This window comes from Citrus sinensis, chromosome 5, assembly GCF_022201045.2.
Source record: "Citrus sinensis cultivar Valencia sweet orange chromosome 5, DVS_A1.0, whole genome shotgun sequence".
Taxonomy (NCBI): Eukaryota; Viridiplantae; Streptophyta; class Magnoliopsida; order Sapindales; family Rutaceae; genus Citrus; species Citrus sinensis.
Window position 1 is genome coordinate 17,511,574 of NC_068560.1, and position 24,914 is coordinate 17,536,487.

Genomic DNA, 24,914 nt, shown 5'->3' on the forward strand with positions numbered 1-24,914 from the left:
ATTGGAATGTTTATATATAGTTTGAGATTAATTAATTTAAGGAATATGTCACCAAAGTGGCATCTCTTGTAGAAATTATTTTGTTTTAGAGTTTAAAATGTTGTGTGTATGTAATTTCTATAAAAGTCAATCGGCCCAAGTGAGAATTGCATGTCCATCTGTGGTATTAAACGCTTGATAATTATTCTATTTTACATGTTCTTATTTTCAATGTTGATTTACTATTTTACATGTTCATACTACACCACGATATCATTTTCAAGTTAATATTTTGTCCAAAGATAAAAGATAAAAAAAAAATTAACGGAATGTATCATGATCATTAAGAAGGTCATTTTAGAAGCATTTAGGGGATCAATATCTAATTGCAAAAATTAAAAATAGGTTTATGAAGAATGAAAAAGGCAAAAATAGGTACGCTGTTGACAAATCTAATTTTAATAAAATATAAGGGCAAGGACAAGGGAAAGAAAATGAAGAAGGATAAGAAAGCTGCAGGTACAACACGTTAAAGGAAACAACAAAAGAAATCAAGTCATTCAAAAGATACTAGTTGTTTCTTTTTTAGAGTTGAAGGGCACTATTTGGTTTGTTCTAAGGTTAATTTATCTTCAGCACCAAGATACATGTGGTGGATAGATTCTGGTGCAACAACTCACATTAGTTTGTATATTCGGGGTGTTTCCATTGCTGAAAGTCAATGATGGTGAAAGATACATTTATGTGAATGATGGCAAGAAGGGTGAAGTTGAAACAATTAAAAATTTTAGATTATTATTAAAGACATGATTTTATTTGGATCTTGATGAATCATTAATTATTCTGTCTTTTGATGGAATTTGATTTCCATTTTTACTTTGGATAAGTCTGGTTTTACTTATTCATTTAAAAATGGAAAATTCAATTTGTTTCATGATTCAAAATTGGTTGGCTCTGGTTCCTTGGCAGGCGATGATAATTTTTATATGGTACACTTGTTCATTTAATGAATCCCTGTAATTTAGTATGTGAAGTTTAAAGAGAAAATTAACCAATGAGAATTCGGCTGCATTATGGCACAATAGATTAAGTTATATCTTCAGACAGAGTATAGAGAGGCTTATATTAGATAAAATTCTCAACCCTTCAGATTTTACAAATTTTGATGTTTGTGTTAACTATATAAAGAGAAAACACGCCAATAAAAAGAGATTTGAGGCCAATAAGGCTGAAGTTGAGAACTAACTTGACAAAAGAATTAATAGCATCAGATCTAATGGTGGTGGTGAATACTATGGCATATATAACAGTTCAAGAGAAAAATGTCCAAGACTATTTGCTAAGTTCCTAGAGAAATGCGATATTGTCTGACAATTTACTAGTTCACCCACTATGAATGGTGCTGTGGAAAGAAGATTCTTATGTTTATATGATTGATGGACCAGATTGGTTATAGATACATTTCGATAATAATAGTAAGACTGAGCTCATACGGTTATTCTTTTGCAAAGTATAATTACTGAGTTACACGTATAACCCAAGTGGGAGATTATTGGATGTTTAATCCAACATTAGGCTTATATTTAAACAATTATGTATTGCGGACTATCATATAAGGTTAAACCTAATTAAAAGTGATTTATTAAAGTCTTCAATAATTCGGGCTTGAATGTATCTGATAGCGTGTGGACCTTAAATGTGTAGAGACTAAAGATAATTTCTATTTTTATGATGGGCTGAAATAAAAATTTCTAAAGACAACAAGAAAAGTTGTCTATATAAGTAGTTATGATCCCGGATCACATGTATTATTCTATTTTTTTTTACATCCGATTATCAAAGAGAGAGCATAGAGAAACTTAAAGAATTCTCTAGGAGAACGTATTGATTTGGAAGACCAACCCTCAATTCTAAAGAGTAAAGAACATTTTTATCTCTATTTGATTTTTAAAATAAAACTAAAATTACTTTTATCTTTTAGATTTTCTGTTATGTGAAAGCGAGTGCTTAAACATATTTTTAAATACATTAATTTAAAAGTAAAGGCAGAGCCCTACGATACCTTTGGAGATTAATTAACAAGTGAATGTGTCATCATATTCAAAGTTGGGTTGGTGAATAGCCCTAGCCAGCCGAACCCGTCCAAAATCTACCCTAGGCTCATAGGCTTAGGCCCAACACTTCATGTGAAGGCCTATGTATGGGCGCGAAGTTTGTAGCCCCGTCATGGGTATGATCTAGGTTGAGCTTAAGCAATGAAACCTAAGCATAGGCCCAGTCTGCTTATTATTATCTTTTTAAATTTTAAAATTAGATTAACCTACTGAAATCTTTAAAAAAAATAAAAACAAATAATAAATTATCTTAGTTTTTGTGTATGGTGTTTTGTGGATTGTTGTTTATTATGAACTTATGATGCTAGTATTTGCTATTATTTGTTGCAATGTGATGTTAATTGTGTTGTTTTAGTAGCTTTTTAGTATTATGTTCAACACTCAAATTGCATGTTCCAGTTGTAAGTTTTTGCAAACTTCATTTTAAAGGGAGAATTATTCATGTTCAGTTTTAAAAAAAATGTTGAAATATCAAAAAGATAATAAAAAGAGTGGGACTATTGGCACCCCTCTAAATACCTCTTAACACCCCCTTAGTTATTTTACAATTTTAACCTTTATTAAAATTACATAATAAGATAATTTTTAATTAAACCCCTACTCAAAATGAAATCTGTCTCCATTCTTTTTGTTTTTATTTCTTTTTTAACTTTTCCGAGTTTACTCCAATTGCAAACTAATTTATGAATTATGATCTAGATACTACAATTTAAGTAACGCTACAAGTGACTATAAATATTAAAATATCAGCAGAAAAATAAGAAATAACTTGATTAAGAGACAAAATAAATAGTACCTGAAATTGAAATTCATCGGTTTAAAAATTAAGAAAAATTATTTTTTCATCTTATTTTCTGGTGAGGAATTATCAGCAGCAGCAACTCATCGTCAACAAACTTCAGAGAAGAAACCGAGACATGAGGGAAACTAAGATTCAAAAGATTGTACTCAACATCTTCGTCAGTAAACCAAATTAACATTTGACCTTAGAATTACATGGTAGCCAAGTGTTTGTGAGGTGTCATTATCAATTACAATCAATTGTCATGCATTGGAGTAAATTGTGTGCCTTGTAGTGTTCAATGATTTGCCACATTAAAGTAGAAGTTTGGTGGAGCAAGTTCCCTTTATTTCTTTCTTTATTTTTTTCTCTCTCTCTTTCTTTTTTAATAGATGATTAATTGTCTCAAAATCCACAATCAAAGGAATCAAAAATTAAATAATGGGGTTTATACTAATAAATTAAAATTAAGGGTATTTTTATCTTTAAAAGAGTGTTAAAAGAATTGTATAATATTTTTAAATATTTTAATAGAATTAATAAAGAAAAGAGATATTGAGAGATATTTAGAGGGGTGCCAATAATCCCATTCTAATAAAAATTTTGAAAGCCCTGTTCTGTAGGATTAGGCCCAACCCAGGCCCGTCCAAAATTGGACAAGCCTACAGAAGCTGATCCTGTTCCATCAAACATGGCTTAGGCCAGGTTGGGCCGTTATTTGCCGCTCCCACTTCAAATTAATGATGTCAAAAAATTCAAAAGAAAAATGAAACTAGTAACTGATGGCGCTGTGCTTCAGTCTTAGGAACTAGCTAGCTCTGCGTGCTAGGATGACTCATGTATACAACTATTTCTAATAGGGGTGGGCACAAGACGGGTTGATACTTTACCAACCCAATTCACGTTACCGTGATTGAGAAAACCCAAACCCAACTCAATACATTTATAAATCTTGGGTTGTGCCGGTTGAGCTTATCTTCAAATTTTATTTTATTTTTTATTTTTAAATATTATTTAAATTAAAACAATTTTAAAAACTAACCAATTGATTAAAACACCTAAATATAAAACAAAAATGATAATTACTCATCAAAACATCATTGTTCATAATCCAAAGCATAACACTAAACATAAAATTTATAGTTTATAAATAAATTATTACTATTATTATTATCATAACTATTATTATCATCGTCGTCGTCAACATCATCATTAAATATTAAACTATATAAAAAATATATATAATAGTACAGGGTCGCGGTTGATTAGGTTAAAAGTCAAATTGTGTGGGTTTTTCTCCAGTTGCAGAGTCGCTAAGTTGCCCCCACATATCTTCAAAAATTTTGAGGATATGTTTTGTCGTGTTCAATTGAAAATATAAATTTGTCCTTGTCAAATTGATTATTTCATTAATTTAAGTTCAGATTTTTTAAAAAACATCTCATCTATTTATGATCTGGCCCAATTGTAAAATTTTATTTAACTACAAATGCGCAATTAAATGGAATCCATTAAACAAATGCCCAACGGAATGGAATAGTATTTATTTATAATATCTCATCGATTTAGGCATTTAGTTGCCTTTGTCTTAGAGGATAAAACCCTTGATTTCTTTTTTGGGAAATTTACAAAAATAGCCAAAAAAATTAGGCATTTTTCAACTTTAACCCCTCAAACTTTTTTCTATCATAACTAGCCAAACACCCTATTTTTGGACTACATTACCCTCATCATTTTCATCAAATTTACAAAGGCATGCCACTTTCCCTTATCAATTCCAGCACTTCCACCACTTTTCCCTTTTCAACTTAACAAATTTCATCACTCAACAAACTCCATTACTCTCAATAAATTAGCAAATTGCATCAAACAAGTATTACATAATTGAAGATATAATTATCAATTGGAGAGCTTCTTAAGGTTAGTTTATACTCTTACCATAACCTAAACTTTTAATCTATTGATTTTATCATTTGAGTTCGAAATTGATGTGAGTTTTTATTGCAAATGTTGTTATTTTTCATTAACAAAACAATGTGACTTGTTAAAGTAGTTAGTTTGAGTTGAGAAATGAAAATCAATCATTGAAACCCCTGAAAAATCGAGTAAAACAGAAGCCCAGAACAAGTGAGACAGGCACCTGTCTCACATAAATCTACTGGTTTTATGTGAGACAGGCACCTGTCTCACTTGCCTGTCTCACCAAAATATGTGCGACAGGCAAGTGGGATAGGCGTGTGAGACAGGCGCCTGTCTCACTTGTTACCACTGGTTTTATGTGAGACAGGCAAGTGGGACAGGCGCCTGTCTCACTTGTTACCACTGGTTTTATGTGAGACAAGCAAGTGGGACAGGTGCCTGTCTCACATAAATTTGCTGGTTTTATGTGAGACAGGCACCTGTCCCACTGCCTGTCTCACTAAATTTAAGTTATTTTTCGAAAGTAATAACTTGGGCTACATGTGTCCGTTTTAGGCGTATAATATATCATTTCGAAGCTTACGATGAGACGAAGTAAATCAAAAATTGTATACTTCATATCATCCACATAAATGTACTGCATATTCATTTTTACTAGATTTTGTAGCGTGAAATCTTATCTCTTTTGTTTTTTTTTTTAGGTTTAATGGATTCCGTTGTACTTCAATTATGTTATGACGGTTGGTGGGAGACATTAGCAGATGGCCGTACGGAGTACGTGAATGCGAAGAATACAGCATTTTTAGTTCGGAAAGATTGTACGTTTGAGCAATTTATGGCAAGGGTGTATGAAGTTTTACAGATAAATCCTATTGAATATAGTTTGTCGATGAAGACAACTTTGAGATCTAGTAACACAATGTATCGTGCATGTTCACTACCTATGGATATATTTAATGATGAAATGGTTAATGTTGTGCTGCACATGGCCTCTAATGTGGTCAATTATGGATGCATCCCTATATTTGTCACCACACATCCTCGAGTTCCGGCCGAAAATCCTGAGCCACTTGTGGAAAGTGAAAGTTCGTTTAGAGCAAACGAGTCTGTCCCTGATATTGAGGAAGAGGTGTTACCACAACAAATGTCGTTCCAACAACATTACTCACCAGTCAACGAAAACAATGACACTATTGATGATAATGGCATTACGATAGCGGATGTTGAAGATAATGTGTTACCATTAGGGACATCGTTAGGGCAACATTACTCTCCATTTCAAAATAATGAGTTCCGCAATTATGATGATCCTGGTTATAACACCAACAACACAGAAGCTGATAATGTGCAAGGCATGAACTCCAATACTGAAGTTGATGATAGGGACACTGGTCATTCCGATATTCCTATCAATAATGAGGATGAGCATCAATATGATATTCCTATTAACAATAGAGAGAATCGACCTATTCCTCCGATGGCCCGTTCGAGAAGGAGGACAACAGTTGATCCCCTGGTGAGTCTTGCTCCAGTTTTGCCTTCAAACTTGGTTGCTCCAGACTTAGTTAGAAGCTGTAATTCTGCCGACATTGGTGTGGGAAAGTTGTTCGTTGAGAAGAATGAGTTAATACTGGAATTGCGCAAAGTGGCCTTGTGGGAAAAGTTTGATTTCAAGATTGCACGGTCCACAACGACACGCTTTGAGGCTCATTGTTCTTCGGAATCATGTAATTGGCGTCTTCGCGCAACAAGAGGTTCGAATGAGCATAATGTTCCTTGGGTAGTGAGAAGAGTTGACAATGTTCATACGTGCTCTAATGAGGTTTTGCCTAGTGGCCTCCGCCAAGTTAGGAGTCGGGTTGTTGGCCATCTTATTGCGGATAAATTTATTCAGGATAAACGGATATACACGCCGAATGACATTAGAACAGACATGCAGCAAGAATACGGGGTCCAGTTAACATATCAGCAAGCATATCGGGCTAAAGAAGTCAGTCTTGAAATAGTACGAGGGAACCCTGCAGAGTCATACAACTTACTTCCCAAATACTCTCACGTTTTGACCAAAGCGAATGAGGGCACAATGACACACCTCCAGCGGGATGGAGATGATAATTTCTTATACTACTTTGTTGCGCTTGGATCTTCCATTAAGGGCTTCACACAGTACATAAGGCCTGTGATCACTGTAGATGGCACTCATTTGAAGGGGCTAAATCGTGGAAGCATGTTTGTAGCAACATGTTTGAATGGTAATAATCAACTGTATCCGTTAGCTATTGGGGTAATGGATTCAGAAAACAATGATGCTTGGGAATGGTTTATGACGAAGTTACACGGAGTGATTGGCGATAGGCCAGAGTTAGTATTTATCTCTGATCGATGCACTGCCATCAAGCGAGCCGTTTTAAAAGCATTTCACACTGCTAGTCATGGAGTTTGTTTTTACCATGTCAAAGGCAACATTAAGTCTAAATTCAGGATGTCCAAAGCTATTTGGGATCAATTCGAGCCAGCTTTTATTAATGCAGCAAAGGCATATGGACACGAAGAATTTAAAAGACAACTTGAAGGGTTGTGGATGCTCCACTCGGCCACGGCTGATTACTTAGAGAATAATGTGGGCACGTGTAATTGGGCAAGGTCCGAATTTGAAGGTAGGAGATACAGCATACTTACCACCAACATTGCAGAAAGCGTGAATTCTTTAATGAGGGAACCGCGAAAATTTCCTATTACTCATCTTGTTGATCACTTTAGAAAAACATTACAGCAATGGTTTTATGATAGGAAAATTGTCGCTGAATCGATGAGCACTCGTCTAACGACGTGGGCAGATGAGATAGTCGGCGAAAGGAGAATTTTGGCCAAAAGAATGACCGTTCGGCCAGTATCTCAGCATCGATTTCATGTTTTGGGTGGTGGTATAAAGGAAAGGATAGTTGACATTCATGAAAGAACTTGCTCCTGTAGAGTATTCCAACTCGATCAGCTTGTTTGTGCGCATGCAATTGCTGCTTGTCTGATCGTCCGTGTGGATTACATAAGTCTTTGCTCTGATTATTACTCTAAAGATTCATTGGTCATGGCATATGCAGAACCAGTAGAACCGGTTGGGGACATGACAGATTGGGACATTCCAGAAGAAATCCAGGAAATCAGAGTTAACCCACCGATCGAAGCACCACCACCTGGTCGTCGTCCAGAGTTAAGAATTCTTTCTATCGGTGAGGATGTTAACCGAAGAACTGTGAGATGTGGTCGATGCAACCAACCAGGTCATAACCGCAAGAGATGTAAAAATCCCATTGTGTTAAATCCAAACTGACTGTGTCGTTGTAACTAATTATGGATTATGAACTCTTATTATAATTTATATTACAATTATATGTAATGAGGTATATTATGTTATGTTCATTTGCATAATGAGTACTAAAGTTGATCAATAATTACTTATAGCTAAATATATGAATATATCAAAAGTTTATATCTATTAGAAAAACAATCTACATCCATACATCAAGTCTTAATACAACACAACGACTTACAAGGCAATATCGCCCGTGAATATATCTACAGCAATTTTCTTCCTGAAGTAATGCCCGTGGCTACTATCAAAATCAAGTTTTAGCCCGAACATCAAATACATTGTAAACATCAACATAAATACACCGCAATCACCACTTTCAGGTGATTGTTGGGGCACATCCTTAACGATTCTTACTTTCCAAGGGTCGGCACTCTGCAGCTCAGATCGAAGGTTGTAGAATCCAACATCTTGAAGCCATTAAGGGAAGACGACCTAAAGAGGTTTGAATTTACGCAAATATGTTTTGTCCTCGCGAAAGATAACCAACGAGTCGTAAATCCGCATCCTCCTCACGCGAAGGTCCGCTCGAGCTAGTACCCAATGATCGCCGCTCAAATTCACAGGGATGAATATCTACATAAATAAATTGGTAAATTAGTATATTTTATACACAATTACCATAAGATTGAGTGACAATTCTTACCATATCGACATCCGTAAACGGTTTGGACATGAGATCTTCCCGCCCATCCATATAGCTGCTCAAGTTGTTGCCATATTGTAATGAATTGACATCACAACTACCATTGTTCCATAATTGCTTTAGGAACACCTATTACACGATGAGTAGAAAATTAATAACATTTCGAGATATTTAAAACATCGAAATTATAATTAATGATTATAAAATTTGAAAACATGCCCAAAAGTATGTATCTGTATGCCTGACGCGTTGTGGTAGTGCATTTGGAAACCGCCGTTGCTTCTCGCTGATCAAGCGGTAATACGTGTGAATATGCTGTGAAGGGATTATACCAAGTAAATTTATATCAATATCCATGCCAGCAGAAATATTATTGTGTATTGTAATGTACTGACCATTAAACACGCTTACCTCGTCACCAAGCCACCCCATCGAAGCATTGCCCATGAGTATTTCAAAGAAATTTCGAGACTGTTGGACGGGCCAATCCACGGAAATGTTGCCGGCAAACCACTGATCAAACTCCTCACATAGTCTTGAGTCTTCTAGTCCCCTAAGCGGATTCATATCCACACTCGATCTTTCATCAATTTCATAGTCCGTAATGTTGAGTGCGGGTAGAGCCCTGACATTCCTAACTCTCTTGAAAGGAGGAATGAAGTAAGGACTGCCAAATATATACGACGGTCGGTACGGACGCCCAAACTTACTAACGCCGGGAGGTGCCTCCGTGAATATCTGTACACTGTCATCACATATGTCCCCATGTAGACTGTACAAGGACATAGGGGTGTGCTCGTCGTCATTACCAGCATCAGTATGCGTACCATAGCCAGCATCAACGTTCGGACCATAGCAATCTGGGGCCTGTTGTTTCGAGGAGATGAACATATTAACATAAGTTCGGGTTTGAAATCATAATAACATAACGAAAACATACGAAACTTGCTCACCGAGGGTGCGGGGCCAAACGGAGAATCACCGTACGCGCCCTTTGAAGCACCCGCGCCAAACGAAGCCATAAACGCCATGACCGTTGCTCTATATTGTTGTGCTTCTCTGCGTTCCGCCATAAGTTCTGACCTCAGTTCGTTAATGGAACTGTGTCCAGTCTGCAATTCCGACCTCAACTCGTGAATGGAAGACTCTATTTTATCTAGTCGTCCAACGAAATAATCATTGCGGAACTTAGTCCTTGCCTACAATTTACGCAAATAAGAAAGTAATGACAAAATGTCGGATAGGTATATGTGCATTGTAAATGTTCAGGACGACAAAAGTTACCTCTGGCTCATTTCTGTCATCTGAATCATGTGCGGATTCATAATGGTCGTCGGCAGCACCGACATCCTCAACAGGACTCTGCTCCAGTCCTATTGGGCTCGTGGGGTCAGGATCCACCTCGTTTGGCCTTGTACTGGATGGCGTATTGATTGAAGGCTGGTGCTGCTCCAAGTAAAACAGAAAACAGTAAATACCTAAAAAACAAACATATAAATGACTTTGCATCCGGTTTTCAATGATATTATAGATGATACCCACATTACGGACCCAACTTGGCAAATATGGCACGTAATCCTCGACACTCTTCCAATAATTTGTGGCTCTCTCCTTTGCATCCGGTTTCAGGGTTTGGAAAATGGTGCCATCCTGTCGTAAAGATTACCAAATTTCCAATTAGTATAACCATATATTATGTAATACTTATATACAGACATACATATAAATGACTTACAAGACGCTCGTTCAGGTATGAATACACTTCGCCGAAGTTAATATTTGAAGAAGCCACAGGCTTCCATCGCACGATCCGAGCACCCTTCCTCTTAATTTTCTCTACCCACTCTAATGGTAGTCCTTCGATCGCTTCAAAAATCCATGCCTTCAACAAGGAAAGATATGAAGTAAAAAAACGTGTCATTAAATATTTATTATAACAAAACTAAGTTATAAAAAAAACTTCTTCACTCACATGCACTGCCGACGTAAAGCCGTAAAAGTTGTATTTCTCAATTCTATGCAATGGATTTTCTGCTCTTGCCTTCTTAAATTTTTTGGCTTTGCCATTCAATACATTATCAATGCTTTTATATATTGTTTCCCATGACAAACGACCCCACGGAATACTTCGAAAATGATTTATGTCATCTACCTCATTAAGTAAATTGAAATTGATTTGACAATGATCCTTTCTTCCGTGTAGCACTCTATCAGCAAAGTAAAACATGGCAATTTTTAGCGCATCGGTGTCATTCATATTCTTGAAGCGTAAGTTCATAAATATTTCCTCGAACTGGCCAAGATTTATATCGCGAATCCTGCCTCCAAAGTACTTATTAAGTAACCTATGATTTGTTTTATGCTTCGTCAGAAATACTTTTTCGCCATAGCAAAGTCCCGTTACTAGGCACCACTCTCCAATCGATAGCCGTATCAAATGGTCGCCAACTTGAAACCATAACTCATCTTTGTCATTTCCATCGCCATGTGACACTTGCCGGAGCAATATATTGTGCACAATCACGCCACTGAACGGATAGCTTCGGCACTGTAGGAAATGCCCAAATATATCGTCTTTGAATAGCTTCAACTGTTGCCTTGTTAATTTTTCCCGGATGGCATTAACAACGACATCTAATTTGCACATACTCGTGATACGCCCAGGGAAGTGATCAACATAAGGTATCTTCATCATTCCCGGTTCTTTAATCGGTCCGGGTGGGTTATGCAATGCTAATTTTGATTTGCCCATTTATCTGGTACAAGTTAAAAGTATCACACATAAAAAAATTGTGAACAAAAGAAAAAAAAATTAAGGCAGCACTGCACACTGCCTCTTGGTGCGACGGGCACCAACTGTCGCACTAAGAGGTGCTGCCTCTTGGTGCGACAGGCTCGCGCGAGGGAAGCCAAGCGCGCGAGTTGCTTGCCTGCACGCAACTCGCGCGCGCTTGGCTTCCCTCGCGCGAGCCTAGCGCAACTCGCTCGCGCGAGGCCGCGCCCTCGCGCACGAGATGGGCGCAACGTGCGCATCTCGCGTGCGACGCAGCTCCTGTCGCACACGAGATGCGCGCGGCGTGCGCACCTCGCGCGCGCGAGATGGGCGTGCCGCGCGCATCTCGCGTGCGACATGCCCATCTCGCGCGCGCGAGGTGCGCGTGTCGCGCCCATCTTGCGTGCGACATGCGCATGTCGCGCGCGGCGTTCGCACCTCGCGCGCGCGACATGCGCCTGTCGCACGCGAGATGCGCGCTGCACGCCCATCTCGCGCGCGCGAGGTGCGCACGCCGCGCGCATCTCGCGTGCGACGCAGCGCGAGTTGGCTTCCCCCCTTTCTCTTCTCTTCCCTTTCCCACATGCATCTCACCCACCACCGCCATTAAAACACCACCAACAACAACAACATCCCAAACAACAACAACAACCCAAACAACAACAACATCCCAAACAACAACAGCAACAACAACAACAAGAAAAACGGCCATAACAACTCACCTAGGGTTTTCAATTTTTTTCTTTGATTTTGGAGATCTCCGAAGATTTTCAACGTGATTTAGCTTCTTTCAAGTGCCAACAACTTCCTCCGCTGCCGATGTACGCTGCCGCCGACAATCTATAGAACTTCCGGTGATGAGATTTTGGTGAGAGGGGAAGGAATTTGCTTGAGGGAAACGTGAGAATGAGGAGGGTAATTTCATCCAAAATGTGGTGATTTGGCTAATGTTGAAAGAAAAAAATTTGAGGGGTTAAAGTTGAAAAATGCCTTCTTTTTTTGGCTTGTTTTGTAAATTTTCCTTCTTTTTTCCTAAAACTCAGATACAGCCTACGTACATCATCATTTCCTAAATTTCTTTGAATTTTATATTGGTTAAAAATTTGTCCAGTGGATTTGATTTTCTGACTGCAGCTACTGTTTTTGTCCACCCTAATTTCTAATGCAGAACAAATAATTATTCCACAAATTGAAGCAAAAAAATCCACCATTCTGCTTGTATATGATTCTGATATTATCCCATGAAAACATAATAACAAAATCGAAGCATTAACCATAAACTGCAAGAATCCCTCGAGAGAAGAACTTGGATTGGAGATAGAAATCGAACTAGCACTACTAAAACGCTCGTAAGCATCGTAAAAAGTTTACTAGATTGTAAAAGTGCATCATGTCTCTTTAAAAACAGTGCGCCCACACAACATAAATTAGGAGTGCTCGTGGGTCGAATTTTGTAGATTAGACATTAGTCCATATCCGAGCTACAGTTTTAGAGATTATAAATTTTTTATCCAATCTAATTCACAGTGAAATTCAATCTAAATCTAATATATATCTATGTGGATCAAATGCAACTTTGATCAAATTCATATCCAATTCACTATTTTGTGAATTAGTTTGCAGGTTAAAAATTTTTAATTATGTCAAATCCATAAACTAATTAAAATATATATATAATATAAAAATAATTTTACTATTGATCAAATTCAAAATTGGATAAGATTTAAATAAATTAATTGTTTAAATTAAGCTAGAATAATATTTCAAAGTTTCAAAATATAACACAAAAAAAATCTAATTTGTTTGGATTAATACATAAAAATTAACTAAAGTTATAAAAATTAACTGTTTAGAATGCTATGTTTGCTTATTTAATTATCTTTTATTTTATATTTTTATGGATACGATATAATATGGTGTTAAGGTAACTATATTTTAACTTATTTTGTTATTAGTAAATACTAATGCCACATTTACAAGTTTAATTTTTTACTTAAACGAATATTTTTTTTTTATTTTGTGAATTCGCGGATTTTATGAATTTATAGAAGTAAATCCATGTCTAGTAACTGATTGAGGATTTTAAATTTTCAATCCAATCTAATCCACCAATCCACAAATTAGATTTTCATGGATTAAATTTTTACAGATCAAATGGATTAAGCAGATTGGATTGGATTTTGAATACCCTTAACATAAATCAAACATAGGGCTAGTTTGGGATTGCGGAAGCTGATGAAATAAGCTGCTTGTGTTGTGCAGATAAAATAAACTACTGATTTAAAAAAGTAGCTTGGCGTTTGGTAAACTATGTTGTTGCAGTTGCTGTGAGTTTGAAAAGTAGAGTGTATGTGTTTGATAAATTTTATTACGAAAGTGTTGTTTTATTATATAATGACCAAAATAGACATAAGTTTTAATTACTTTTTATTTTTAGAATATGTTTAATAAAATTGTGTAGACATATCTTTTTTCTTAAATATGTAAAATTACATTAAAAAAACTCAATTAAAAAAATTTAAAAAACTTTATAATATGTTACATAAAATATGATAAAGATAAAGATATGATTTATATATTAGAGTTTATGGATAAATAAGATATAATTATCTTTTTATTAAAATCTAGGGTTATAATAGAACTTTTAAAAATGTATGGTAGCTTATTAAATAAGCTGCTTATGAAAAGCAACTCCCTACCTGCTTTTAAAAGCTGCTGATAAAATGGAGAAATTTATGAAATAAACTGCTTTTATAAAATTTACCAAACACTATTATAGCTTCCTATGAGTCTAGTTGGGATTTGCACTTTTTTTTTATCTTTTTGTTATTATTAAAATAAATTTAACATTAATTATTTGTTAAATATTAAAATTGCCCATTGTTTAATATCACTAGACTCATTTGAGAGTAAACTCATTTGAAGGTATAATTGATACTACTAAAATCCTCATTTCACGGTAAATCTGGAAAATTTTTAATTCAGAAATGTAAAATGAGTTCAGTGCTCAAGTCAACAATTCACAGTTTCTATTTAACTCATTAACAAAGCGAGCCAGAAGCTTCTTATATTTTTTGTTCCCATTTTGAAATGATATATTTCTTTGGTTAACAAAGCAAATAAAAACAAAAGCAGCATAATCTCATCGAGTCAATAATCACAATTTGTACTAATATCACAGAACATCATTATATTACTTTGGCAATACCTCTTATTAATTAATCTTGGATCATAGCTCGGATATCTCCTTGCCTTCATTATTCATTACATTACTTTGCTATTACCTTATTTGGTACACTTGAACTGATATCACAGAACATCACTACTTATCAAGGCACAATCCTGTAATTTTTCAGCCTATTAATCCAACTAATGAAGGAATTCTTAGAATTCCTGAAACCCAAGAAGCCGTGCTCCCTACTCTTGTTCATGCTAGCTAAATGACCCGCACCAACATTCAACACCAAATCTGCATATGACCAAACAGCAACCTCATTCAATTTTGTTGGCTTCAGCTGATTCTCTCTCACAATCTCCTCCCATACACTTTCTTTACCTTTCATAATTTCCTCGAATCTCATCCTCTGACTACCCTTTTCTTCTCCAAACCCATAATTCTCAATCTGAAACTGCTCAGCCAAAACTTTCCATAAATGCTTCCACTTGAAAACATCTCCATTGGTGCAGTTAAAGGCTTCGTTTCTTGCGTTAGGATCCACTGCCGCCCAAATTTGCTGCTGCGCAACCAACTCTGCGTCCGAGTATTCTGAGAAGCATTCCCAAGTATCTCTAGTCCCATAAAATAGCAAAGGAACACCTTCATGTTTACAAATCGCAGCGTACACGCAGAGAGTGCCTACAATATTCATCAAACTATAAGGTGAAAACCCAAATATTACGAAAGGTCGATGTACGGACCAAGTCAAGCCCCCTCTTTTCTCAACTTCTTCAAACAATATGTCTTCTTGATTATAGTAAAAAAGTTGTACATTTAACCTTGGCAAATCCTCAGTAAAAGGCGGGTCGTGAGACGGTATCTTGCCAATACACTCGAATGGTCCCAGGTAATGTTTGCTACCCGTTTGGAGACAGACGTGGCGAAGATTTGGTGCGTTTGGGATTACAGAACGGAGCACGTTACGAAACATTGCGCTGTTGATCTCGCAATTCTCCGCTTGAGCGGGACGACCGGCCCACGTCATGTAGAAAATGTGGGTGATGTTAGTGAGTTTTGAGAGCTTGGCTCGTGTCTCGTCCGGGTCGGAAATGTCGCATTGGATGTACTCAATAGGGTACGCGGCGCTCCAGTCAGGCCTAGGACGTCGGGCCACTCCGTAGACCTTCCACGGGCCACCGGGGGTGTCTGACCGGGGCAAAATCTCAGCTAGGCAATTGCCTACGATTCCTGTCACGCCTACTACTAGTCCCACATTCTGGTAGTCCCAAGGTTGCTCATATTCTTCCAATTTTTTCTGTACAAGTGAAAATTAAACAACCATCAGGGGTTTAAACATAGGCAAATTAGACAATTGCGTAGGGCTTCATATGTTAGGAAAATTCTATTCCAGCAGTCTAAACTTTATATTATTATAATAGAAAGACCTTTTTTCTTTTGGTATTTTCTTGATATACTCAAATTAATAAATATTTTCAATTTTAATAGAAAAACTTATTTTTTAGGCATCTTTTTAATTAACAATTATCCTATAATAAGAATTTTTACACAAATTCTATATTTGATAACATTAATTTTAAAGAACTATAGTTAATAATACTGTCTAATCATTAATTCATTATTAATTTTTCCAAAAAAAAATCATAAAATTTTTTGTGTTTAAAAAAATTAATTATTAAACATTACAAAATTACTTACCTTAGCAGCGCCAATAGCACCTGCCCCGCACCAGCTCATTTTTTGGTTAATTTGGAAAATTGATGGTAAGTTTGGTTTTCGCTTCTAGCTATATATAGAAGACTGCTGGCATATAAACAATTTCACATGCCCTTTTCTAGTTGACGTGGCAAAGTAAGTTATGATACGGATATGCACGATTTTTCTGTAATTGAATTGATAATATTGACACAAATAATAAATGGGTTAAGAAGACATAACATGATAAATAACCATATCGTATTCATGTTACACTACTCCTCAACACGATTACATCCGAATGACATGAATATTAATTTGTCAATTTATCATATTTTACATTTTGATCATGAATGAGCTCTTATTTATTAATTATTATGCTATAATGATTTAAATTTATAATTGTTAGTTTATATAATGAAATTTTTATCATATCTTGGATTAGTTTCAATTTGTATGTCATTTATTATTTTTTCAATCAAATGATTTATTTTTTTATTTTTTAAAATTTGAATTACGATAGTATTTCCATGGAGAATTGGGTTGTCAAATGTGTTGCGTCCTATCATGTCACATGTTTATCAAGTGAATCGTTTCCATATTTAATTTTTTTGACATGATTATTAAACGTGTCTTATCCCTAATTTTTTAAAATTTAATACGACGCAATTACAACACGACAAATGTGACATAGCTAGACGAATTGCCACCTTACTTTCTAGAGGGTAATTGAGTTTGAGTTAGATTATGTGATCAATATTGAAAGATCTAATATTATAAGGTGTGGTGAAATAAGGATCCGACTAAAAGGCCGAGCTTCCTACTATCATTGTTAGACGATTTGCATGATCGCAGATTTATAAGTTGTTACTTATTTAACATGTTTCGACTCTTGAAGATCTGCTGCATTTCACATGTTTATAAGGCAATAATTGATATGACTCTAGAAGCCGCAACATCGTCTATTTCATTACTAGATGGTGTAAAACTTCAAACAAACACAACATGCATATATGGTCCTATTATTGCGAAATTATCCAAATTATCCTCAAATTATGAATCTCAGTCATTTACTCACAAGAACTTAATACATGTTGATAAAGGAACCCACACAAACAGTTGCAAATTAAGTGGAAACAAAATCTTTCCTTCTTTGTGTGATTAAAATAGAATGTGTATCATAAATAAATAAATAATAAATCAACACAATAAAAAACAATAAATTAGTCACAAGAGATATAGATTTTTATGTGAAAAATCCAAAAAGGAAAAAACTAGGGACCGTAGTCTGATGTAATCTTTCACTATATTAATAATTGGATTATAGCATAAATTATTCTCTAAATAATACTAGAGGTTAACAATATCAAGAATCTTAATAATCTTGGCTTATAACAGGCTAATATGTTAGGAAATTGATGGATGAAGCAGACACGCAGCTAAAATAAAATTGTAAGAAATAAAGAACAAGCACAAAAAGTGGACACCAGAAATTACGTGGTTCGGTTTTTAGCCTACGTCCACGAGCGAAGACAGAAGGAAAATATTTTATTAGTGAAAAGGAGTTACAAGTATTGTAGCATTTTAGCTCACTACCAAAAACCCTAATACACCCAAACTCTCAAATCACTAAACAAGAGCTTTTATTATTTAAGCTCTACAAAAACTCTCTGCAGGAATTGCTTCTCACAACTCTCGACTCTCTTTACAAAATTGGATACAAGTTCTAAATTGAGAGCTTGTATTTATAGGCAAAACTTTGCCTCAAAAGTAAAAAAGGTGGCCATAAACTTCAAGCCATACAGCTCAAAAATTTCAATTTTTTCAAACTTTGAATTTTTCTTTTTCTTTTACCAAACATTACGGCATCTAGAACTTCAAAGTCATGTGCCAACCATTTTGCTTCTTCAAACCTTCTAGATGCTGCAGCCAAACATTACGGCATCTAGAACTTCAAAGCCATGTGCCAATCATTTTACTTCTTCAAACCTTCTAGATGCCTTCAAACCTTCTAGATGCTGCAGCCAAATCTTTTGACATTCTCCCACTTGGAGATTTGATTGAGAATCAATCAATCTCTACATCATCATTTCTGCTTCACCATTGTCATGTTGCCTATGTTTCTGTTAGGCCACAAGAGGATCTACTCCAGACAAACTTATCAGTATTTATCAGCTTGATCAAAACATCTGCTAGGTTCTCCTTCGTATGGATTTTCTGTAAATCCACACTTCCGTTTTCCACTACTTCTCGAACGAAGTGATACTGAACCCCTATGTGCTTTGTCCTGGAATGAAAGGCTGGATTCCTTACAATATGCAAGGCACTCTGACTGTCACAAAACCCATGAATTTTCTGTTGTTTGTGCCCGAGCTCCTCCAATAACCTTTGTATCCAAATAGCTTCCTTGCAAGCTTGTGTAGTTGCCATGTACTCTACTTCTGTTGTAGATAAAGCCACAACGGTCTGCAGTTTCGAAACCCAGCTTATAGCTACTCCTGCAAGTGTAAACACATAACCAGTAGTGGATTTTCTTTTATCAAGATCTCTTACAAAATCTGAATCCACATAGCCTCTGACAGTAAACTCTAATCCTCCATAACATAATGCAACATCTGAGATTCCTTTGATGTATCTCAGAATCCTCTTTACATCTATCCAATGCTCTCCACCGGGATTCGCTATGTATCGACTGACTGCTCCCACTGCTTGTGCAATGTCTGGTCTTGTACATATTATAGCGAACATCAAACTTCCCACTGCTGATGCATACGAGACTCGAGAAATCTCCTTCCTCTCTGCTTCATTGCTAAGACACATACTTGAGGATAACTTGAAATTAACAAGAAGTGGGGTAGAAATTGACTTACAATCGTGCATGTTGAAGCGCCGCAAGATTTTCTTCAAATAATTCTTCTGTGAAAGCCAAATCTTCCTGTTATTTCTGTCTCAGTGAATTTGCATCCCTAGAATCTTGTTTGCTGGTCCCAAGTCCTTTATTTCAAACTCCCTAGCCAACTGTGCCTTCAATTCTTGGACTCCATCTTTGTTGGGGCTTGCTACCAACATGTCATCCATGTACAACAGCAAAATGATGAAATCATTATCTTCAAACCTCTTGTAATATGCATAATGGTCTGAACTAAGTCTGTTGTATCCAAGGCTCATGATAAAGGAATCAAATCTCTTATACCAACACCTCGGAATCTGTTTGAGACCGTATAGAGATTTGTTCAACCTGCAAACCAAGTTCTCCTTTCCTGTTTCTGCAAAACCTTCTGGTTGGAGCATATATATTTCTTCTTCAAGTTCTCCATGAAGAAATGCAGTTTTCACATCTAACTGCTCAAGATGTAGGTCAAATGTAGCACACATTGCCAAGACTATTCTGACTGTTGTGAGTCGAACCACCGGCGAAAATATCTCGTTGAAGTCAATACATTCTTTCTGAGCATATCCTTTCACCACCAATCTTGCACGATACCGCTCCATTTGGTCATTGCCATCAGGTTTGATCTTGTAGACCTATTTGTTTCTAATGGCTTTTCTTTCATGTGTTAGTGGTACAAGTTTTCATGTTTTATTCTTGTGTAGAGCTTCAATTTCTTCCTGCATTGCTGTCATCCACAAAGTAATATCTGAGCTTTCTAAAGCTTCATGAAAAGTTGATGGCTCTCCATCCTCTGTTAGAAGACAGTACGCAATATTGATCTCTGTGACATACTCCGAGTGTCACGCTAGCGGTCGTCTCTCACGAGTTGACCGACAAACTTCTGGAGCCTCAGACTCGACTGGTTCTTGTTCTTCGTGCTTTGGTGCTGCTTCAGAAGAATTTGAATCTTCTGAATTATTTTCCACATATACCGGTATAGTCTCTGACTTTTCTTTTACACTGCTATTATCCTCATCTCTTCTTTGCAGTTGATCTTCTACAAAGATAACATCTCTGCTGATGACGATCTTGTGGGCAGTGGGGTCCCACAGACGATACCCCTTTACTCCATCAGTATATCCCAAGAAGATACACCTCCTAGATTTTGGATCCAGTTTTGCTCTTTCTTGGGCATTGTACATCATGTACACAGGACATCCAAATGCATGCAGGTAGGAGTAATCAGCTGGCTTTCCAGTCCACATCTCCATCGCTGTCTTCAGCCCAATAGTTGTAGATGGTGATCGATTTACTATATAATAGACAGTTTTGGCTGCTTCTGCCCAGAATAAATTTGGTAGACCAGCAGTCCTCAACATAACTCTTATCCGTTCTGTAAGAGTTCTATTCATCCGCTTTGCCATTCTCTTTTGTTAAGGAGTGTATGCCACCGTGAACTGCCTCTGAATACATTCTTACTTACGGAAAGTAAGAAACTCGTCGTCTGTATATTCTCCACCATTATCTGTCCTCAAGCACTTGATCTTTTTACCAGATTCAAGTTCCACCCGCGCTTTGTATTCTTTAAACACTGGAAATACATCTGACTGAAATACAAGTGTGCAACCCAAGAGGGGGGGTGAATTGGATTTTTAAAATCTATCCTAATAAATCCACACAACAAGCAATCTAATGTCTTAACAATAATTGAAAACAATAAGTTCAATAATAGCACAATAATTAAAGAGTAAGGGAGAAGAGAAACAAACACACAAATTTTTACGTGGTTCGGCAATCCCCGCCTACGTCCACGCCTCCAAGCTCTCCAAGCTCGAGGATTTCACTATCCAAGCCCTTCCAAGGCTTCAACAATTACAATTGACTTCGAGGTGTCAATAAACCTTTACAACAAAGAGATTATCTCCCAATCTCTTCACTCAAGTGTCTCACACACTCAAATTCTTACAAATGAGATGAACAAATGATGATTACAATGAAACTCACTCAATGAGTAGATATACAATGATGAAGAACAAGAAAAGATTCAATGTTTGTATTTCGCAAGTTTGAACACTCAAGATATCACGTGTGCCTTTTGTTTTTGCTTGTTGGAGAGCTTCAAAATGAGTTGGATTTGAGTTCTTATAGCTTGAGCTCGAAAACTAGCCGTTACTCACATTCTGGGCTATCCGGTTTGCCGTTTAATGGAATCCGGTAAGCCAGATTTATGTTACCGTTAAGGCAAAATTCAAAATTTTGCCTAACCGGCTTGCCGGTTTCGGAATCCGGTAAGCCGTTTTCGTTTTGGTGCTTACTGCCCGAATTCGGCCTACCGTTTATCAGTATCCGGTAAGCCGCTTGCTACAGTAACCTGCTACAGTGAAATTTTTCCCATATTTTCAGTTTGACCCCAAAACTTTATAAAAACTGTAGTATGGCGCAAAACGTTATGAAACTTTACAAATAGGTCCAATTTCAGAATTTTTAAGTAATGCTTCGTTAATCCCAAAACTTTCTGAAATTATGACTTTGCCCAAACTTTGTGAAATTATATAATGACCCCAAAAACATTTAAATAATTTCAAATAAGTCCAAATCCGAAAACTTGAAAAACATTATCAAAGCTTTTAAAATACATGTGGTTTGTTATCATCAAAATCAATATTTATAGCCATATAGGCTAACAATCTCCCCCTTTTTGATGATGACAAAGCACATTCAAAACTTTAATTTTGTTATGAAAAAGCTCCCTTTTAATCAATGCAAGTTAAAAAATTATTTGAAAATAGTTTAATAAAAACTCCCCCTGCATACATGCTCCCCCTAGATACATGCATATTTTCATAACACATATTAAATCATATTAAATCATTCTCCCCCTTCATCATCAAAAAGAATAAAGACTCCCCCTATCAATCATCAAAATCACAACATAAGTACATTAGTAAAAAAATATTCATAAGCATAAGAAAATCCATATAAAATCCATATAATCCATAATGATCAAGCAACACAAAATCCATAACATCAACATAGATAGTCATAACAAATCCATACAATCCAAAACAAATACATAAACCGAAGAGCATAACAACCATCCATAGAGTTGAAAATAAAAGAACACACAATGCAGTAAATAAAATGTAGGTGTGTCCAAGTACAAGCACAAAATACTACTCAGGTGGTTAGGATGGAGGTGATGGAGGTGGAAACGGATATGGAATGCCGAAGTGCTCGAAGATGAGGCGTTGTCCATGAATGAGCTGCTGCTGCTGCTGCTGCTGAAGTTCAGTCTGCCTCACCGAAAGTGTCCGAACCTCATCCATAAGCTGCTGAAGAGTGACATCTCCAGAGGTAAGAGGCCGTGGAGGTGATGAAGCGGATGCAGATGCACTAGGAGCCGAAGCAACCGTAGAAGAAACTCGGCGTCTACACTGCCCTCAAAATGATAGTGAGAATACTGGAAGCTGACCAGCGGGAATCACGACATTAAGTGGCCGATCATCACTTGGGGCTAGAAAGGTAAACTTGTTATCGCTGTATTTGACCCAAGTGTCATCCTTCCACTCAAAGCCTAATCCAATAATAACCTCATCCCCAATACCCTTGGATGGCCTACAAGAAGGTTCTAGAATCGGCACTTCAAAGAATTTAAGAATACAAGTAATAAAGTGACCATAAGGAAGAGAGCGGGTAATCAAGGCTGGAATGCTCAACATGGTGCGAACAATGGAATAGCCCAAGTCAACCGGGCGACCTCTAAGAATACAGTCAATGATGGCGACATCCATGTGAGACACCTCATCCAAATGTCCTGATCTAGGAAGTACAATGGACTGGATGATACGAAGCAAAAAACGAGTTTGAAGACAAAGACACTGAGTACGGAAATGAATGGTACAGTCTTCAACAGAAAGATCATTACGCCGACAAATATTACGAACGGCATCAACATGAACATAATCATCTATTTCAGGAGGTTTCCTAAGAGAAAAAATGTCCAAGCCATCATCGGAAGATCCTAGGATGTTGTTCAAGTCCGAATCATCAAATTCAATCAAAACTCCTCCAACTTTGGTGATTACTCGATTCTCTTTCTCCGCGGAACAATCCATATTCGAGTAAAATACTTTCACCAAGTCGGGATACACATTCTCCTCAATCAATAATGCATCAATCTAACCAACATCTCCCAACAATTGAAATAAAGTTCTATGACTAATCTGGAGAGAATGTAAAACATCCGGTAAAACAAAGAAAGTGTTGAGTACCTCACGAGTCCGAAAGTTTTGATGAAACCTTTTGATCAAGTGTTGCGTGTTCTGAAAGTGAATGGACTCAAAGGTGGATTGATTGGAGGTGCCCCTTGCTTCCCATGGCCGTGTGGATGGTTGAACCGGTTCCTTGCCTTTTCTCCGAACCGGCCGAGAGCTTGACATATTGATTTTGATTGATTTGAAGATAAAAACACCAAAGAGAATGAAGAAGATGAATATTAGAGGTGATTTGGTGAAACAAATTTGATCAAAAACGGCTTGAGAGTGAGAAATCTATGAGAGAGAAAATTCAGCTCAAAACCTAGGTTGGAATTGGGATCTAAGGATTTAGATGTTGAAAACGGGTTTCAAGGATGGTTTTGTGATCTTAATGAGATGGGGAATGATTTTATTGATTCAATTTGATGTGAAAATGAAAGAAAAAGAAGGATTTTGGAGTGAGAAAGAGAGAAAATGGAAATGGGTTTTAGAGAGATGAAGAACCGGTATGCCGAATGCTTGAGGAAGATGAATAGTGCTTAAGAGAGCACGAATTCGGTTTGCCGGATTTGCTAACCGGCAAGCCGGTTCGTGGACAGAGTTGAACAAAGCCGAAAGCGGCTTTTCAAAAATTAAATTCGGAAATCCAGAAACGAACCCGAGAGTAGAAAGAAGCAATTCGGCTTGCCGGTTGTGGATAACCGGTAGACCGGTTGTGAACCCGAGAACAGCCTTCTTCAGCAAATTTAAAAGGCGCGAATCCGGCTTGCCGGATTTCCTAACCATCAAGCCGGTTAGCATGCAGAAAAGGAGAAAGCCGAAATCGGCTTTCCGAAATTGAAATCCGGTAAACCGGATATGGACCGAGAGATGCAAGAGGCAATTCGGCGTGCCGGTTTCCTTAACCGCCTGGCCGGTTTCGAGAGCCTCCAAAAATAATCGGTTTTCCGGATGTCTTGAACCGGAAATCCGGTTTTGCTCCAGCAAAGCATGCATGCGAATTCGGTTTTTCGGTTATTGATAACCGGTTGACCGGTTATGAGGCAGTAAATATCCTTCCAAATTCGGTTTTCCGAATTGAAAATCCGGTCATCCAAATGTTGTCCAGAGACCAACCAAAGCTAATCCAGTTTTCCGGATTGAAAATCCGGTTTTCCAGAATTTGTCCTGAGAGGGATCAATAAGGAGAAATAATTTTCCAGAAGAATGAAAAGGGAATATTTGCTAGCTCTTGTACTTGTATTACACACCATTTTATTTCCGGCTTTAAAAATTGATTAATTTTAAATCATTTCGAGATTTAAAACTTTTCAATAAGCCATCTAATGCATGTAAT

The 24,914-nt window shown here is 36.8% G+C and overlaps 3 protein-coding genes across 3 annotated transcripts; 1 reads left to right on the forward strand and 2 right to left on the reverse strand.

Moving 5' to 3' along the window:
- Positions 1 to 4,551: 4,551 nt before the first annotated feature.
- On the forward strand, positions 4,552 to 8,122 carry LOC127902302 (uncharacterized). The gene is made up of 2 exons (XM_052441161.1): positions 4,552 to 4,794; positions 5,496 to 8,122. Exon 2 carries the CDS (start codon positions 5,501 to 5,503, stop codon positions 8,120 to 8,122), a length of 2,622 nt encoding a protein of 873 aa, XP_052297121.1. The 5' UTR covers positions 4,552 to 4,794; positions 5,496 to 5,500.
- Positions 8,123 to 8,268: 146 nt separating this feature from the next.
- On the reverse strand, positions 8,269 to 12,494 carry LOC127902634 (uncharacterized). The gene is made up of 10 exons (XM_052442313.1): positions 12,303 to 12,494; positions 10,780 to 11,563; positions 10,543 to 10,689; positions 10,350 to 10,457; positions 10,092 to 10,253; positions 9,761 to 10,006; positions 9,219 to 9,674; positions 9,027 to 9,122; positions 8,808 to 8,936; positions 8,269 to 8,737 (listed from the first exon to the last, which is right to left on the reverse strand). Exons 2-10 carry the CDS (start codon positions 11,557 to 11,559, stop codon positions 8,597 to 8,599), a joined length of 2,265 nt encoding a protein of 754 aa, XP_052298273.1. The 5' UTR covers positions 11,560 to 11,563; positions 12,303 to 12,494; the 3' UTR covers positions 8,269 to 8,596.
- A 2,228-nt stretch (positions 12,495 to 14,722) lies between these two features.
- On the reverse strand, positions 14,723 to 16,509 carry LOC102627045 (3-oxo-Delta(4,5)-steroid 5-beta-reductase-like). The gene is made up of 2 exons (XM_052441781.1): positions 16,454 to 16,509; positions 14,723 to 16,052 (listed from the first exon to the last, which is right to left on the reverse strand). Exons 1-2 carry the CDS (start codon positions 16,490 to 16,492, stop codon positions 14,910 to 14,912), a joined length of 1,182 nt encoding a protein of 393 aa, XP_052297741.1. The 5' UTR covers positions 16,493 to 16,509; the 3' UTR covers positions 14,723 to 14,909.
- Positions 16,510 to 24,914: the final 8,405 nt, after the last annotated feature.

What these genes read in the sequence shown, in the direction of transcription:
- LOC127902302 (XM_052441161.1), top strand. Translation starts at nt 5,501, where the DNA reads ATGGATTCCGTTGTACTTCAATTATGTTATGACGGTTGGTGGGAGACA.
- LOC127902634 (XM_052442313.1), bottom strand. Translation starts at nt 11,559, where the DNA reads ATGGGCAAATCAAAATTAGCATTGCATAACCCACCCGGACCGATTAAA. An exon ending in TGCCAAGTTGGGTCCGTAAT is followed by an intron (nt 10,254 to 10,349) that starts GTGGGTATCATC and finishes TACTTGGAGCAG; the next exon opens with CACCAGCCTTCAATCAATAC. An exon ending in ATACAGATACATACTTTTGG is followed by an intron (nt 8,937 to 9,026) that starts GCATGTTTTCAA and finishes ATCGTGTAATAG; the next exon opens with GTGTTCCTAAAGCAATTATG.
- LOC102627045 (XM_052441781.1), bottom strand. Translation starts at nt 16,492, where the DNA reads ATGAGCTGGTGCGGGGCAGGTGCTATTGGCGCTGCTAAG. An exon ending in GTGCTATTGGCGCTGCTAAG is followed by an intron (nt 16,053 to 16,453) that starts GTAAGTAATTTT and finishes TCACTTGTACAG; the next exon opens with AAAAAATTGGAAGAATATGA.